At 39.6% G+C, this 17,251-nt stretch overlaps 1 protein-coding gene across 1 annotated transcript in view; it reads right to left on the bottom strand.

The window, feature by feature from the left end:
• MALRD1 (MAM and LDL receptor class A domain containing 1) overlaps positions 1 to 17,251 on the bottom strand; it is a 465,892-nt gene that overhangs the window by 61,567 nt on the left and 387,074 nt on the right. Inside the window, exon 34 of the mRNA XM_078851340.1 lies at positions 4,436 to 4,711. Within this exon, the coding sequence (XP_078707466.1) occupies positions 4,436 to 4,711 (276 nt within the window). The remainder of the gene's footprint in view (positions 1 to 4,435; positions 4,712 to 17,251) is intronic.

Below are 17,251 nucleotides of genomic sequence, written 5' to 3'. Positions count from 1 at the left end.
GAGTGTGATTACTAGCACAACACTCAGTTTTTTTACAGAACATGCAAAAATTCCAATAAAGTAAACTGAGTTTGTAAGATAGGTGTTTCTTTTTCCCCCTCCTGATTTTCCTCTGCTGACAAATGTTCATGCTATCTGACATGCCAAAAGTAGACAGCAAGAGAAGAAGAATGCTGCAAAGCCCTCAAAGCATACCAACAGCAAAGAGAGAAAAGTCTGCACAATAGTAACCACCCTGCAGTTCAGTTCCAAAGCATCACCAACCTCAATTGTGATCTTGAGAGAGGGAATGTCAACTGTCATGGCAGTGTTATATTGTCAGCTACCATATTGTAGGCATAAAACTATCAAACTTTTGGAGCAGGGATGTCATAGTAGGTTTGAATAAGTTTCCAATCCACCCAAAATTCCTGGGTTTAAGATCTCAGCATCAAGCTGTTTGTTCTTTGAATATGCCAGGAATTACTTTGCCTCCCTCCCAAGGTGTAGCTTTAAGATTGAAAGATACAGAAGTAATATTTCAAGAGCATTGGAAGTAGTAGTGGGAGACATGTGATCCCTGGACCACACAACTGGCTTGGTGGACTGGAGTTAGGATCTTAGCCTTAGGACATAATGAGATAATCTAGAGAATATAGGGGACTAGCCTAGGGCAGAAAGAGGTGGCTGAGTATTGAAAACGGGGACTTTTGACACAGCCAGACCTTGGATCCCTTGAAGTAGGTAATGGTCTAAAGACAGAAACATCCTGGAGCTTGTGCTTTCATTGATTCAATTTCGGAATTTTTTACAAAAACACAGAGCTCAATTTTCAGCTCAGATTCATAGGAAAGTTCTTCCACATAGTTTGTAAAATCAACCGCTGAACACCTCTTGCATTGATTGTGTTAGATACAGTATGTGATTGTCTGCATGGACAACATGTATCAACAGAGACGACTGAAAAATCAAATTTCCATCCAGCAGGAAAATCTGATATTGCAATATGTGTTTTCATACTGAAATGAAACATTTGGTTTCAGCTTATCAACCTGGAATGAAATATTTTGGGTTGGGCAGCATTAATCTCTGTGTCAGCCTGAGCTGCCGTAGTGCCCCCTGGGAGTTGGAGTTCCAGGTCCCTCATGCTTTCATCCTCCCCTCGGACAAAGGTTGCTGCTACTATAGCACCAGAGTTGCTTTTGAAACTCTAATGAGGTCAAGAGTGTTCCCTGGAACACTGAACTGGCAGAATCACAAAGCAATGCAGCTGAGTGATCTAAGAACAAAACCAGAAATGCTTCCAGTTATGTATATTAACAGAAGTACCATACAGTCATTTAAAAACATTTGTCACCATGGTTACTCTGTGGGGCAGTACAGTATTATGGGCTGCACTCCCTCCCTGCTTGATTAATAAAATAAAATCCTTTTATATGCCTTAACATATTAAATAAAATCTCTGTGTGGTCCATTTCCAATATGTGCACTATCCATGTTGACTCAGAACTCCCTCAGAATAGCTATCCAGTTCTGGAAACCCATTCATCATTGCTCTTTGTTTAGCACCAGACCCATCAGCAGTATTTTAGATTTAGGGAAGATCTCCTCCACCTTGTTGGACCTTGCAAAATGGCAGCCTCCTAGGATGCTCTGTTTCAGCCACACAGTTTAATTAACTCAGTAACTCCTTGCTTAACGTTGTAGTTATGTTCCTGGAAAATGCTACTTTAAGCAAAATGATGTTAATTTCCTCATGAATGCAATGGGGGGGTTACGTTCCAGGGAAATTTTTTTCAAGAGACAAAAGACTATATTTTATATATATATTGTGACAGTGTCAGGCCAGATGGCTACAAGAGAGTGGTCGAAGGTAGATACATTAGTTCCAGGTTAAGCAGGTCCCTTTTCCCTGGGTAAGATAACAGGGACTATTCCAGAACACTCAGGAACGTTCTAGAACTAATTAAGGCAGGCAGGCTAATTAGGACACCTGTAGCCAATTGGGAAGCTGCTCGAATTAATTGAGGCTAATCAGAACACCTGGTTTAAAAAGGCTGTCACTCCAGTTAGTGAGGTGTGCACGTAAGGAGTTGGGAGTGAGAGGATGTGCTACTGGAGGACTGAGGAGTACAAGCGTTAACAGACATCAGGAGGAAGGTCCTGTGGTGAGGACAAAGAAGGTGTTGGGAGGAGGCCATGGGGAAGCAACCCAGGGAGATGTAGCTGTCGCACAGCTGTTCCAGAAGGCATTCTAGACAGCTGCAGTCCACAGAGCCCTGGGCTGGAACCCGGGGTAGAGGGCGGGCCTGGGTTCCCCCCAAACCTCCCAACTCCTGACCCAACACAGGAGCTTCCACCAGAGGTGAAGGTCTCTGAGTTGGTCCCCGACCCACACGGTGGATCAGCAGATTTTTCTTACTCTTTTTTCCCCATGCTGGCCAGTGATGAGGTTATCTGAGTGAACAGCATATTTGAGCCATGAAAGTGGCCAAACTGAGGGCTGCTGTGAATCTTTGAGGCGAGCAAAATCTACCAATAAGCGCAGGACTCACCAAGGTAGAGGAGGAACTTTGTCACTATATATATATATATATATATATATATATATATACACACACACAGTATAAGTTTTAAACAATGTAATACTGTACACAGCAATGATAATTATGAAGCTTGGTTGAGGTGGTGAAGTCAGAGGATGGAGGAGGGTGGGATATTTCCCACGGAATGCATTACTGCTAAATGATGAACTACCACTCAGCTGAGCCCTCAAGGGTTAACACATTGTTGTTAATGTGGCCTCATACTCTACAAGGCAGCAAGAATGTAGGGACAGGAGACAGAATGGCAGAGAGAGAAAGAGACACACACTGTGTGTGTGTGTGTGTGTGTGTGTGTGTGTGTGTGTGAGAGAGAGAGAGAGATGTGCATTGGTACTTTAAGTACGCTGACCCCTCTCTAAGTACACTGCCTTTTTAAAAAGAAAAGGAGTACTTGTGGCACCTTAGAGACTAACCAATTTATTTGAGCATGAGCTTTCATGAGCGACAGCTCACTTCATGCGAATACAGACTAACACGGCTGTTACTCTGAAACTGCCTTTTTAAGTAGATCAGCAAGTTGAGACAGCAGCTGAGGGGGACACCCTGACATTAGCACCCCTCTCCCCTCCCCCCCTTGCACAGCAAGCAGGAGGCTCCTTGGAGCAGCTCCAAGATAGAGGGCAGGAGCAGCAGGTGGCAGTGGGGGGAGGGACAGCTGAACTGCCCAGAAATTGACAGCCTGCTGGGTGGCTACTGCACAGGGAATTTAGGGGAGCAGGGAGCTGATAGGGGGGCTGCCAGTCCACCCTGGTTCCAAGCCCCCACCAGCTGGCTGCAACAGGCTGCTCTTTCTGCAAGCAGTGGACAAAGCAGGCGGCTGCCAAACAACATTATAAAGGAGCATTGCACAACTTTAAATGAGCATGTTCCCTAAATGATCAGCAACGTAACAAGGAAACAACATTAACCGGGACGACTTTAAGTGAGGAGTTACTGTACTGTAACAGTACCAACCACTGGCTGTAGATGCTTCCTAGCTGCCGCTTCCTTCGATTACTTGCACAGAAGTTTTCTATCTTCTCTCAGTTTGCTCTCTACAGTATCTCTTCCATACCATGTCCCACTGCACCCTCCCAGTCTTTTCTTCTCTATAGATCATCCCTCTGGAAAGGGTGCTCTCCCTCTCCCTGTTCTACCATCACATTTCCTGTTGGGTATTTCCTTGCACACCTTGAGGCAGCTACAGTGGAGGACATAGACTCCAATACTGTCCCTGCCTTTGAAACACTAGATGTACTGCATGTAACACCAGATAGGAGCAACATCCCTCCTCAAACAGAGTTAGCAGTCATCACCCAGGATCTCCAGAACAAATACCACCTAGCTGCCGAAGGGATATGGCTCTTACAGAGAAAGAAACGGAAGATATGGTGGGATTGAGGAATGAAACATATGGGTCCCTGCTCCACCCCACTAGTCCTTCACTGGACCCATGATATCCATTCTCCATGGACCTGACCATGGGGACAGCAGTGTGGGGAATGAGGAGGAGGAGTGGGTCTGGAATGCTCCCTTTCCACAGGTCTCTCCCCTTTTATGTCACATGCAATTGTTCTTATAGAGTTTTCCTGTATTCTGCTCAAGAAATGGATTGGGCATTTGTTCCCCAACTCTGCTTCATTACTTGCCTCTGATCAGTGGTGGGAGGTTTGAACAAGGAGTTAACCACTGATGATCATACCATAAATGATCCTATATGATATGCAGATACAAAAAAAAAATATGTTCTTGGCTGTGAAATCATACTAAATTCACTGGATTTGGATTTGTTTAGTACAGCTCTATTATACTTTGTCATTTTATGAAAATAAGTTAGCATGGATATAACTACATCACTAAATCTAACTTACGACAGTCAGTTTCATCTTCATTAAACTGGCAGTCAGGCATGCCGTCACATCTCAAGAGTGACGGGATACAACCTTTATTTGCACACAGGAACTCTGTTTCCTTGCAAAGCCATGGAGAAGCAGTGGTAGGAGTCTCAGTAGGACAATTCATTTCATCAGTTCCATCTGTACAGTCCTCTACCCCATTACATTTTACAGCAAGAGGTACACACTGCTGTACATACACACAAGTGAACCGATCAGTGTTGCACGTTGGAGGTTGGGGTTTGGCTGTTCCTAGACAGGTGAAATAAGACCAAAAAAGGAATATTTATCACATCAGTCTTGAAGTTAGAATATATCCTGACTTCTAGGGATTACTGGGAAGGCAATTCATTTTGCAGATTCAACTCTTCTAATATGATTAAAAATTATTTATAAACACATTCCACCCTTAGTATAGTATTCACTATTGAAAAGTCTGTGTATCACCTCCCTGTTTATTTTGTTGCAGCATTTTTCTTGTAGAGCCTAAATGCACCATTTATTTTGATTCTTTTGTTTGTACCTTGTTTGTGCAGGAGGCTTAATACAGAAGGGTTGCTAAAAGTTATCTTTCACCCTGTATTAGAAAAAGGTTTGTAAATATTTTTGGCAGCCATCAACTTATAGTGCTCCTCTTTCAATGGACTTAATGGATTAAAACAATAACAAAGAAGGATTATATAAGCCTCTAGATCAACAAGAACATTTCACACAGAAAGCTTTTATGTACTCCAGGGTTTACCCTTAGACATCAACAAAATAGCAAGGGGAAAATTTTCACAGGGTAGCTGCAAAGAAAACTATTTTGTTATATCAATGTATTGCTTTGATTCTGAAGCATAGCTTCATTAAATGAGGGAATTAACTCAAAGGAAGGACTGTATAATGGGTTTTCAGGGTACAATTCACCAGCAGCACAAGCAAAAACTGTACAGTTATGTTACCCTTTTGTGATGCCAGCAGTTAGTCAAAAGTTGGGGTCTAATGGCTTGTTTTGGTCAAGAGGAGAATTTGATACTGGAGTCAGGTGTTTCTCTGATGCAATCCTGTTTATTTATAAAGAATGTACAAAATCTTGTTTCCCTGAACACAGCATGAATCAAACAGCAGGAGACCGTTTCTTTGGACAGTTCCAGGCCTCTTTTGAGCCAGCACTTAGCCTAAAAGCTCTCTCTTTAAGCTTTACTCAGCGTCACATTACCAGTGCTTGTTCTAGCTGTATCCTTGCTTTTCTGCTGTTTCTCCTGCTTTTCTTATACAGACAGATACACACACACTTCCACCAAACAATACCCAGTAAAACACCACCACCCACATGTGTCTTGCATGTGCCCATGTTTTGGGTGGAGGCTGTTATTGTTTCAACTATCTGGTTCCAAAAAGGAGCTGAACTATTTAATATGTTTATCAATAATGAAAAGTAGCTCTTAAACCACAGTTTCATTGAGGCTTAACCCAACACATAATATTTGTTTCTAGAGCTGAAAAATACTGGAAACTATTTTCTGTGAATAATACTCAAATGAATTTACTTCAGCATTGCTTGGGCTCCTTTTTGTGTGTGTGTGTGCAAATATACTAGTGCAACAGAGTTTTACTGACACAAATACTCATGGACATTTTAAATCTACACATGTGAGTGTTTGTGCTGGAAGTGCTGGTGTGCTCATCCATCATGAAATAGAAGTGCAGTAGAACCTCAGAGTTATGAACATGAAAGTTAAAAACTGACCAGTCAACCACACACCTCATTTGAAACCAGAAGTATGCAATGAGGCAGCAGCAGAAACCAAAAAAAAAAAAAGAAAGAAAAAAAAGCAAATACAGTCTAAATAAATACTAAAAATAAAGGGAAAGCAACATTTTTCTTCTGCATAGTAAAGTTTCAAAGCTGCATTAAGCCAATGTTAAGTTGTAAATGTTTGAAAGAACAATCATAACATTTTGTTCAGAGTTACAAACATTTCAGCATTATGAACAACCTCCATTCCCAAGGTGTTCATAACTCTGAGGTGCTACTGTAATAACGTGCAACTTATCTGGCCGATCACAACTAAACAGTGATTGAATAGACAAATTTGGAAAAAAATCACTATGTTCTTTCAGATTTGAAGAAATTGCAATCATCTTGTGAATACTCTGCAAAGAGAAAGACGGGCTACAGGCTAAATTCTGTGGATGAATAATTTCTTGCAAATTCTGGTCCGGACTCTTTGTTGTACTGAGTTTTTGTTCTGTAGAACAGAGAGGGAAGGAGCCAACATGGAACTTTTTATGGCTCCCTGATTTTCTAGTGTGTTCTGTTCCAACCAGGGCTCTGGTGGAATTTACAGAAACCTTGAGTTTGCACTAAACTCTGCCAAATGGTAGTGTCAGTTGTATTCTGGTCATGCCCTATGTCTGCTCCCACATATTCCATACACCAGGATTCCTGGAGAGGGTGTTAAAAGGGCCTGATTATGCAGATTATGTGTCCAGTATAACAAAGATCCCCCCATTGGAAAGATGTGTCTGATTTCCAGAGCCTTTGTACTGTGTGAGTGCAAAAGGTACAGATAAGATCAGGCTGGAGAATCTGGCCCTGTATGCTCAATTCTCTTTATATCTAGATGAATGTGCAGCATACTAGTAAGCCCAATGATTTACATTACCACCAACAGCGTTAAAGACACTACATGTCAGACAAACAGTTTTCCCATTAAAGCCAATGGGAGTTTTGCCACTGACTTCAACAAGAGAAGAAGCAGGCCTAAATCTGGAAATTCACCTGTGGTGCCAGCTTGTTTTATTAAATCATGTGAATGATGTTACATTCATGAATGATGAGACTTAGCCAACAGGAGTGTAATGTGGGGACACCCATGCAAGTTTTTGTTTGCTCATGCGGGTAGACCCTGTGGACAGCAGCTGCGCTGAAGAAATGATTCCGTCAGAGAGACGACGTGAAATCGTGTGCTATTGCTGCAGTGAAGCAGGGCACCTTGTATGGGAATGTACAAATGAGGCTATACCCTTTTATATTTTCCTTTGTCTTCCGTGCAGCAATCACTGCCAACTTGTGTGCGACACATTACAGGATCAGGACCTATGACAGTAGAAAGTCTTTATCGATGTACGATTGGCATCTAAAAGAAGCGCTCCACAATTGACAATAAGCACTTCTTTCAAGATCTAACTGCTTTACCATTCAAATAAACAGAATTTATCATATTTTTGTAATAGCCCCATCTAGTGACTTCCAGTAATATTATAGGGAAACAGAGCTCCCATCCCCTGCCCTGACTTTACTACTCTAGACACTGACATTTGACTCTAGACACTGAGATTTGAGAAATCTCTGATGATGATGTGGGTCCAGGACAGAAAATGGCCTTCATACTACAGGCATATTCCAGGCCCCCAGTGTCCTGAGAATGGTGGTGCTGTGATGCTGGATGTGCTATCCTTCATACTCTGGCCATAAGGCATACTTAAAAATAGTCTTCATCAATTGTTTTGACACAGTAAAAATTATAAACTACTGGTTTATGTCAGAATGTCAACGTAATCCTCCTACCCAAGATTAGAATGATGAATTAACTTTTTAAAGAAAGTTTTCAAGATCTGTGCAATGTCACATGTACATTCCAATCACTGCTGTTTCAAACATCTCATTTTAAATACTGTCTCTAGCCATGACTAAAAGTCTTTGTTTTTATTCTGACAGATAACTAGTTTAAGAATTTCATTCTTCTCTTTACCACAATATCTTTGTTGCAAAGATCAAATTCACTACTTTTAGCTGTTTTAATTTTAAAAGCAGTATTGGATCCATATATAATTATTAAATAGAAGAAATGAGGTACTCAAATTTTTATGTAATGTTTTACCATATGTTATAACTTGTTTTTTGCTTCACAAATCTATTGTTTTCACTTTATATATCTTCAAAAGGCTCCTAAATAATAGTTATATTTGGCTGATTGATTTTAGGAATTTATTTACATCACATAGTAAATAATTTAAGAGCTCAGACGAGATGATTTAATGGTCCCTTCTGACCTGTAATTTCTTTAAAATATTCATAGAGTTTAACATATTTTAACCTTTTCAATTTTTTCCTTTTCGTTCTGAATTTGGGCTAGATCATTGTTAATGGAACTACTCAATTTATGTAACTGTGGCAGAATTGGGCCCAGGATGAGGATTTAGTCCAGAGGACACAAATTATGCCCTTTCTTATGCCAAAACAATGTTAGTGAAGTCAATGGCTGAATATGTCTCACTCTCTACTGATGCAAACTTTTGTAACTGTCATTGTTACAGATCAGGTAATGTTACTGAATCGGATCCAGGTTTCTAACCTCCCCCAGCTTCACGCTCAGAGGTATTTGAATTTGTGGTTCCATTTTGAACCCTATGTCTAGTTTTATATATACTTCTGGCTCATAAAATGCTGATAAATTCAAACATATGGTCCTGATTCAGGAAAGGGCTTAAGAATATGAACAATATCATCCTGCTTCAGTAAAGCATTCACACACATGTATAAATGCTTTGTTGAATTGTGGCTTAACATTTCTGCTTTCCTGACTCCCCACCTGTAAATCCAAAGCAACACCTCTGATGTCAGTGGAATTTTCTAAATTTATGCCAAATCAAATATGGCTCATGGTCTTTAAGACACAGAAGTAAAATTTGTGCAGACCTGACTTTCATACTACTATGCTGTCTTGTTACCTCCCCTTTTACGTTAACTATTCCACATTTTCTATAACTTTAAATACACTAGGTGAAATTCTGCTCCAAATGACAGCGGATAAAACATCACTGAAGTCCATGGGGCTCCACAATGTGTCCCCCAGAGGGTAACTTGGCCCTAACACAGAAAGTAGGTTATAAATGTTTATATACAGAACAAATGAAATGTTTGTGCTAAGAAGATTGAGAATTTATCAAACATTCATTTGTACCTAATTACAAAGGATTCAAACTCCTTGATTAGGACTGGGTAAGTCTGCTGTGTCTAGTAACTAATGCTAAATTGGAATGAAATCCCATTCAACATTGTTATTAACGCAACATTAATTCTTTGCATTCAAAGCTACTATCTATTTCGGTATTTACACCTACATCACAGTAGTATCTGCTACTGACATATTTCATCCTTAATAGTGGGAATATTTAAATTGTTTTCTTAATACTGGGGAGAAAAACTAAAATATTAGGGATGCAGTGAGGTTTCGAAATGTAAAATGCACTAATATTGCCGATAGCAAGCTAGTTGAACATCAGACTTTGAGAGCTTCCTTCATAATAAATATCTTGTTTTAGTGAGTTGCATAGTGGCCTATTCCTGTGACAGCTTTAGAAGTGACACATACCTATTACAAACACATGGGCATTATATACATATTGTGTGTATAGATATGTGGGTGTCTGTACATGTAAATACGCACACAAACATTGTATATATTACATACACACACACACCGTATATAAGAAGGTGAGATGTGTCTTTCTTCTTCCTCCAAATGTGGAAAAGCTGTTCCCACTCCAAGGCTGAACTCTAATTTTTCCTGGGCCTCAGGAAGGAGTAATTTTGGGGGGGAAATTCCACATTTGAGAGAGAAAAAGGAAATACTTGTGCGGCAGGTCAATTTTTTAAAATTGCATTTGTTTGAAATTTAGAATAAATCTTGAAAGTAGTGGATGGATTAGGATGAGCTGGGGTCAGACGAGGTGTTCAAAGGAACATGATAAATAAATGTATCATGCAATTTATCACATGGATATCAACTCCATATATAAATTATGCAGTATTAAAAAGAAGACTTTGCAAAAGCTGAGAGAATAGCGGGAAAGCACAGCTATGATAACATCAAGCTAAATATAAATTTTGCATGTTTGTCAAAACCAGAGGTCTCGAGCATAGAAGTAAAACTGACCCATTGGCTTAGTACATCTGAATCTAGTTGTTTTTATAACTGCTTACTTCTGCTTTTGACATGTGGTGCATGCTAGTGTTTTCCTAACAATGCCCACATACAATAAGTAATGCTAAGCAGTTTCTTTCAGTAATGAATAGTGGTTTATTTTTGCCCTCAGATGAAGGGCCATGAAGTTTAACTCATGCACTTTCTTGAGAGAATAACTTTTATTGCAACACCTGGAAACCAAACATACAACCTTTCAAGAGCCCATGTTCGTCCATTTACTTAAGTGCTGACTAATTGTTGAAAAAAAATACTTCCCCAGTCACTGAAGGATAGTGACTTGTACTTAGGGCAGTATTATTTGCTACAGCAATGTACTATATTATATACAGTTCATCCACCCATCCAAAAAGGGGTGGGAGTTAAGGAGGGCAGGGGGAGATAATGCTATACAAAATCATGTATTCCAAACAATATATCATGAGAAAACTTGAACTTCTTCAGTTCAGACTGGATAGTCATTCAGAGCCAGGTCTGGAAGATATTGAGGAACGCATTCAGTATAAGGACATGGAGGGAAAAACAAGCCAACCAAAAACAATTTTACAAGATGTAAAATCAATCATCAATACTCTGTTTTAATGAGCACTGAAGTGCATTTGGAACCGTACAAATAAGTCCTGCCCCAAAGAACATTGCGCCAGATCTTCAACTGGTATAAATTGTCGTAGCTCCATCAAAGTCTATGAAGCTATGACAATTTACACCTTTTGCATAATACTAAATAATGACATGGATCTGTGCTGTATAATCTGTTGTGTATTGTACACTGCCATTCATACCTATAATACATACAATGAATATTGAAATTTAAAGGAAGGTTTTAAAAATGTATTTAGCAACCACTTTAGGTGAACATGGTACAATGAAATTCCAATAACAGTCCAAAATCCTCCATGCACCACCTAGCTGTGTTGGGCATAAGGTAGGGGTCTACTCTGATCTCAGGCCTGCTACTGCAACCTGTGTACATGTGGAACTCTCACGGAGGTCAACCGAAATTGTTTGCCAGGCACATGGGTGACATCTCCCAGTATGATGTGGGGAAAGTTGCTCCTTTATGCTAGCCAGCAGGCTAGTACAAAACATCAAGATTTAAATACACCTCTTAAACATTTCAGATTCTAAGTCAGGAAGCACCAAACTGCTTTTCCTTGTCATTGAAAATAAACCTAGCTACATTTTAGAAATCAGCAAACAAGTCTAACTGTTGACTACACTGACCATAGACCATTCTTAAAAAGGAGGCAATTTTTCTGAAAAATTGCTAATGCTATTTTATTACTGAAGTGTCCCCGTCTTCCTCCGCACCCCACAGTTCTTCTTGGCAGAGCTAGGGAGTTTGGGAAAGATGATCAGCTAGATAGATCAGTTAACATGACAGTCTCTACCAGGTAAGGCCAGATGCATGTTGGCGCAGTGTGAGGAAGTGTATGCGACTGCCACCTTTGTTCTAACTATTCTGTTGATAAACTGATACATTTGATTTTAATCTGTTTAAAATATAGAGAGAAGGGGTGGGGTTGGGAGAAGGGACAAATTGAGAAATTCAGAAGTAGAAAATAATCGAAAAAGAATAAAAAGAAAAACAATGAAGTACAAGACGTCATGAAATAAAGTTAAAAACAGCATTAAACACTACTGAAAAGCCTACTGTGAGAGAAAACAGACTAAAAAGAGTGAAATGGAAAGGTACAGAAAGATAAAGAAAAAAGGTGTGTAAGAGAAGAGAAAAGGGAAAGCTACTGGAGTCCTTTTCTTAAAAAATGTAACCGTTTTCAAATTTTCTGAAAAATGTTCATTGTTTAGTTAGCCAGTTTTATATAAACACTACAAGGCTGAGAAACTCCTAACATTTATAACTGAATGGAGCAAAGTAGATGATAGATTCTTAATAGGGCTGGCAGGCGATTAAAAAAATACAATAATAGAATACGATTTATTTAAATATTTTTGGATGTTTTCTACATTTTCAAATATATTGATTTCAATTACCACACAGAATACAAAGTGTACAGTGCTTACTTTATATTATTATTTTTATTACAAATATTTGCATAGTAAAAAACAGAAGATGCCTCTGAAGAAGAAATAGTATTTTTAAATTCACCTAATACAAATAACATAGTGCAATCTCTTTATCATGAAAGTTGAACTTAGAAATGTAGAATTATGTACAAAAAAATAATAGCACTCAAAAATAAAACAATGTAAAACTTTAGAGCCTACAAATGCACGCAATCCTACTTCTTATTCAGCCAATCACTCAGACAAACAAGTTTGTTTATATTTGCAGGAGATAATGCTGCGCGCTTCTTGTTTACAGTGTCACCTAAAAGTGAGAACAGGCTTTTGCAGGCACTATTGTAGCCAGTATTGCAAGGTATTTATGTGCCAGATGCGTTAAAGATTCACATGCCCCTTCATGCTTCAACCACCATTCCAGAGGACACGTGTCCATGACGATGACGGGTTCTGCTCGATAACAATCCAAAGCAATGCTGACCAATGCATATTCATTTTCATCATCTGAGTCAGAAGCCACCAGCAGAAGGTTGATTTTCTTTTTTTGGTGGTTCAGTTCTGTAGTTTCTGCATCAGAGTGTTGCTCTTTTAAGATGTTTAAAAGCATGCTACACACCTCATCCCTCTCAGATTTTTGAAGCCACTTCAGATTCTTAAACCTAGGGTCTGGTGCTGTAGCTATCTTTAGAAATCTCACATTGGTACCTTCTTTGCATTTTGTCAAATCTGAAGTGACAGTGTTCTTAAAACGAACAACATGTGCTGGGTCATCATCCGAAATTGCTATAACATGAAATATATGGTAGAATGTGGGTAAAACAGAGCAGGAGATATACAATTCTCCCCACAAGGAGTTCAGTCACAAATATAATTAAATCATTTTTTTTTAAATGAGTGTCATCAACATGGAAGCATGTCTTCTGGAATGGTGGCCGAAGCATGAAGGGGCATACGAATGTTTAGCATATCTGGCTCATAATTACCTTGCAATGCCGGCTACAAAAGTGCCATGCAATCGCCTGTTCTCACTTTCAGATGACATTGTAAATAAGAAGCGGGCAACATTTTGTCCCATAAATATAAACAAACTTGTTTCTCTTAGCAATTGGTTGAACAAGAAGTAGGACTGAGTGGACTTGTAGGCTCAAAAGCTTTACATTGTTTTGGTTTTTTGAGTGCAGATATGTAATAATAAAAAGCAACATTTGTAAGTTGCATGATAAAGAGATTTCAGTTCAGTACTTGTATGAGGGGAATTGAAAAATACTATTTCTTTATCATTTTTAGAGTGCAAATATTTGTAATAAAAATAATATAGTGAGCACTGTACACTTTGTATTCTCTGTTGTAATTGAAATAAATATATTTGAAAATGTAGAAAAACATCCAAAATATTTAATAAAATTTAATTGTTTTCTATTGTTTAACAGTGCAATTAAAAGTGTGATTCATTGTGACTATTTTAATCACGATTAATTTTTTTGAGTTAATTGCATGACTTAACTGCGATTAATCGACAGTCCTAATTCTTAATTGTCTCCAGTGGCCCAGAGTTTCTCATGATGTGTCTGCTCCTGTTTATACCTGTGGTTATGCTATATAAATACTCATCATAAAATCTCAAGACAAAGGTCAACCTTCTAAAGCTGAATAAATCAAAATTGTAACTAATTAGTTTAAAAAAAATCTTATTTCCAAGCATCATTTAGAACCCCTCAATGCAGAAAAAGCTGAAGCAGCAGTCAAAAATTAGCATTCACATGTATCTTCATTTTCAGCAGATCATCTGTGCAAGGGCAAGTATCACATTTGACTGATCTCTGAAAGAGCCCACAAAGTCAAACTTTTGGCCTTGTTTATGGCCTTCTGCCACACCTATGAATTGTCACGGTTGTTCAGTAAAGCATTAAAATGACTACTGATGCCTATAACTCACTGAATGAGCCCCAAGGTCTTGCTTTTGGTATATAAAGCCAAACATAATTTAGGTCTAATCTACCTGAGGGACCATCTGCTTTTGAAATATTTGAGTTGGATGGGGTTGGAAACGCTCACCATCTCACAGTGTAATTCTGAATGTACAGGAGACTAGTACTTCTGAAGGCTGGTGACATTGGAATGCTCTCCTCCCTCCATATATCACTAAGATGGTTTAAATAAAGTTCATTTGCTGCAGTGTTTTCAGCAAAGCTAGTGTATTGTAACAGGAATATAATATCAAGCTTGTCATCAGTAGATATCTGATAATAAATATATATAAATAAATAAGTAGATATAAAATGCTTTACAAAAGGGGTAAATATCTTTATCACCGTTTTACAGATCAGGAAACTGAGACACAGGGAGGTGAAGTGACTTGCTCAAGATCACCCAGCAGGCCACTTGCCAAGCCAGAAATAGAATCCACATCTCCTGAATCCCAATTCAGTGCTCTGTCTGCATCCCCAGCAGCACAGGAGTTTGGCTGGGTCATTGAGCCCTGGCATTCCACAATCTGAGAGAAACGACTAAGCAGCAGGGCCACGCAGCAACCTTCTTGAAGCATTTAGAAGTCAAGTGCTAAGGGCTTTTTAGGTGGTTAAGTAGCCCATGGAACTGGACAAGGGGAAAGACTTGCAACAGGCCAAAGGAATACTACTGACCTGAATGTGAACCTATTGTGAGCTTCAGAGTGGTAACCATGTTAGTCTGTATCACCAAAAAAATAAAAAATAAAAAATGAGGAGTACTTATGGCACCTTAGAGACTAACTAATTTATTTGGGCGAAAGCTTTCGTGAGCTAAAACCCACTTCATCAGATGCATGCAGTGGAAACTACAGTAGGAAGATATACATACACAGAGAACATGAACAATGGGTGTTGCCATACCAACTGTAATGAGACTAATCAATTAAGGTGGGCTACTATCAGCAGGAGAAAAAAAACTTTTGTAGTGATAATCAGGATGGCCCATTTCAAACAGTTGACAAGAAGGTGTGAGTAACAGTAGGGGGAAAATTAGCATGGGGAAATAGTTTTTACTTTGTGTAGTGACCCATCCACTCCCAGTCTTTATTCAAGCCTAGTTTAAGTTTGCAAATTAATTCCAATTCTGCAGTTTCTCATTGGAGTCTGTTTCTGAAGTTTTTTTGTGGGAGAATTGTGACTTTTAGGTCTGAAATTGAGTGACCAGGGAGGTTGAAGTGTTCTCTGACTGGTTTTTGAATGTTCTAATTCTTGACATCTGATTTGTGTCCATTTATTCTTTTGCATAGAGATTGTCCAGTTTGGCCAATGTACATGGCAGAGGGGCATTGCTGGCACATGATGGCATATATCATATTGGTAGATGTGCAGGTGAATGAGCCTCTGATAGTGTGGCTGATGTGATTAGGTTCTATGATTAGGTTCTATGAATAGATATGTGGACAGAGTTGGCAATGGGCTTTGTTGCAAGGACAGGTTCCTGAGTTAGTGTTTTTGTTGTGTGGTTGCTGGTGAGTATTTGCTTCAGGTTGGGGGGCTGTCTGTAAGCAAGGACTGGCCTGTCTCCCAAGATCTGTGAGAGTGAGGGATCGTCCTTCAGGATAGGTTGTAGATTCTTGATGATGCGTTGGAGAGGTTTTAGTTGGGGGCTGAAGGTGATGGCTAGTGGCATTCTGTTACTTTCTTTGTTGGGCCTGTCCTGGTGTAGGTGACTTCTGGGTATTCTTCTGGCTCTGTCAATCTGTTTCTTCACTTCAGCAGGTGGATATTGTAGTTGTAAGAATGCTTGATAGAGATCTTGAAGGTGTTTGTCTCTGTCTGAGGGATTGGAGCAAATGCGGTTGTAGCTTAGAGCTTGGCTGTAGACAATGGATCGTGTGATGTGGTCTTAATGAAAGCTGGAGGCATGTAGGTAAGTATAGTGGTCAGTAGGTTTCCGGTACAGGGTGGTGTCTATGTGACCATCGCTTATTAGTACTGTAGTGTCCAGGAAGTGGATCTCTTGTGTGGACTGGTCCAGGCTGAGGTTGATGGTTGGATGGAAATTGTTGAAATCATGGTGGAATTCCTCAAGGGCTTCTTTTCCATGGGTCCAGATGATGATGATGTCATCAATGTAGCACAAGTAGAGTAGGGGCATTAGGGGATGAGAGCTGAGGAAGCGTTGTTCTAAGTCAGCCATAAAAATGTTGGCATACTGTGGGGCCATGCTGGTACCCATAGCAGTGCTGCTGATTTGAAGGTATAAATTGTCCCCAAATGTGAAATTTGGTGAGGACAAAGTCACAAAGTTCAGCCACCAGGTTTGCCAGGGGATACTGTTCTGAGACTGTTGGTTCTCTTTATTTTAGCCTGCCTGAGAAAGAAAGAGCACAAGAAGAATTGTTCACTAGCATTCTTGCTATATTTTATTTGGGAAAAGGAAAAGCTTCCAAGGTAATGTGGCTACAGATTGGCTGAACTGAGAACTTTATTGTACTTTGGCTTTGAAAAGGGGAGGAGAGAACAGACTGCAAGTTTCCCAGGGATTTTTGTTGTGTTTGTACAGCACCTAGCACAACAGGGTCCTGGTCCATAGCTAGAGCTCCTTGATGCTACCTCAATATATATAAATAAATAACAGTGTTGGGAAAACAGGACATTTAGCTGTCCAGTCTTGAGGGCCTCAGACTGGAACTTGGAGAGCTGGGCCGGATGGAGTCCTCCTCTTCCCTCAGGTGCCTCAATTACAAAGAGATTTCCATCCCTTCTGTTGCAGCAAATGGAGCACAGCAACTCATTTAAACAGCCTTGGTACTGCAGTCAGAATTCATCTGTGCCCTCCT

The sequence above is a fragment of the Lepidochelys kempii genome, chromosome 2, assembly GCF_965140285.1.
Source record: "Lepidochelys kempii isolate rLepKem1 chromosome 2, rLepKem1.hap1, whole genome shotgun sequence".
Classification (NCBI taxonomy): Eukaryota; Metazoa; Chordata; order Testudines; family Cheloniidae; genus Lepidochelys; species Lepidochelys kempii.
The sequence above is the reverse complement of the archived record's forward strand: the minus strand, read 5'-3'. Positions and strand labels throughout refer to the sequence as shown.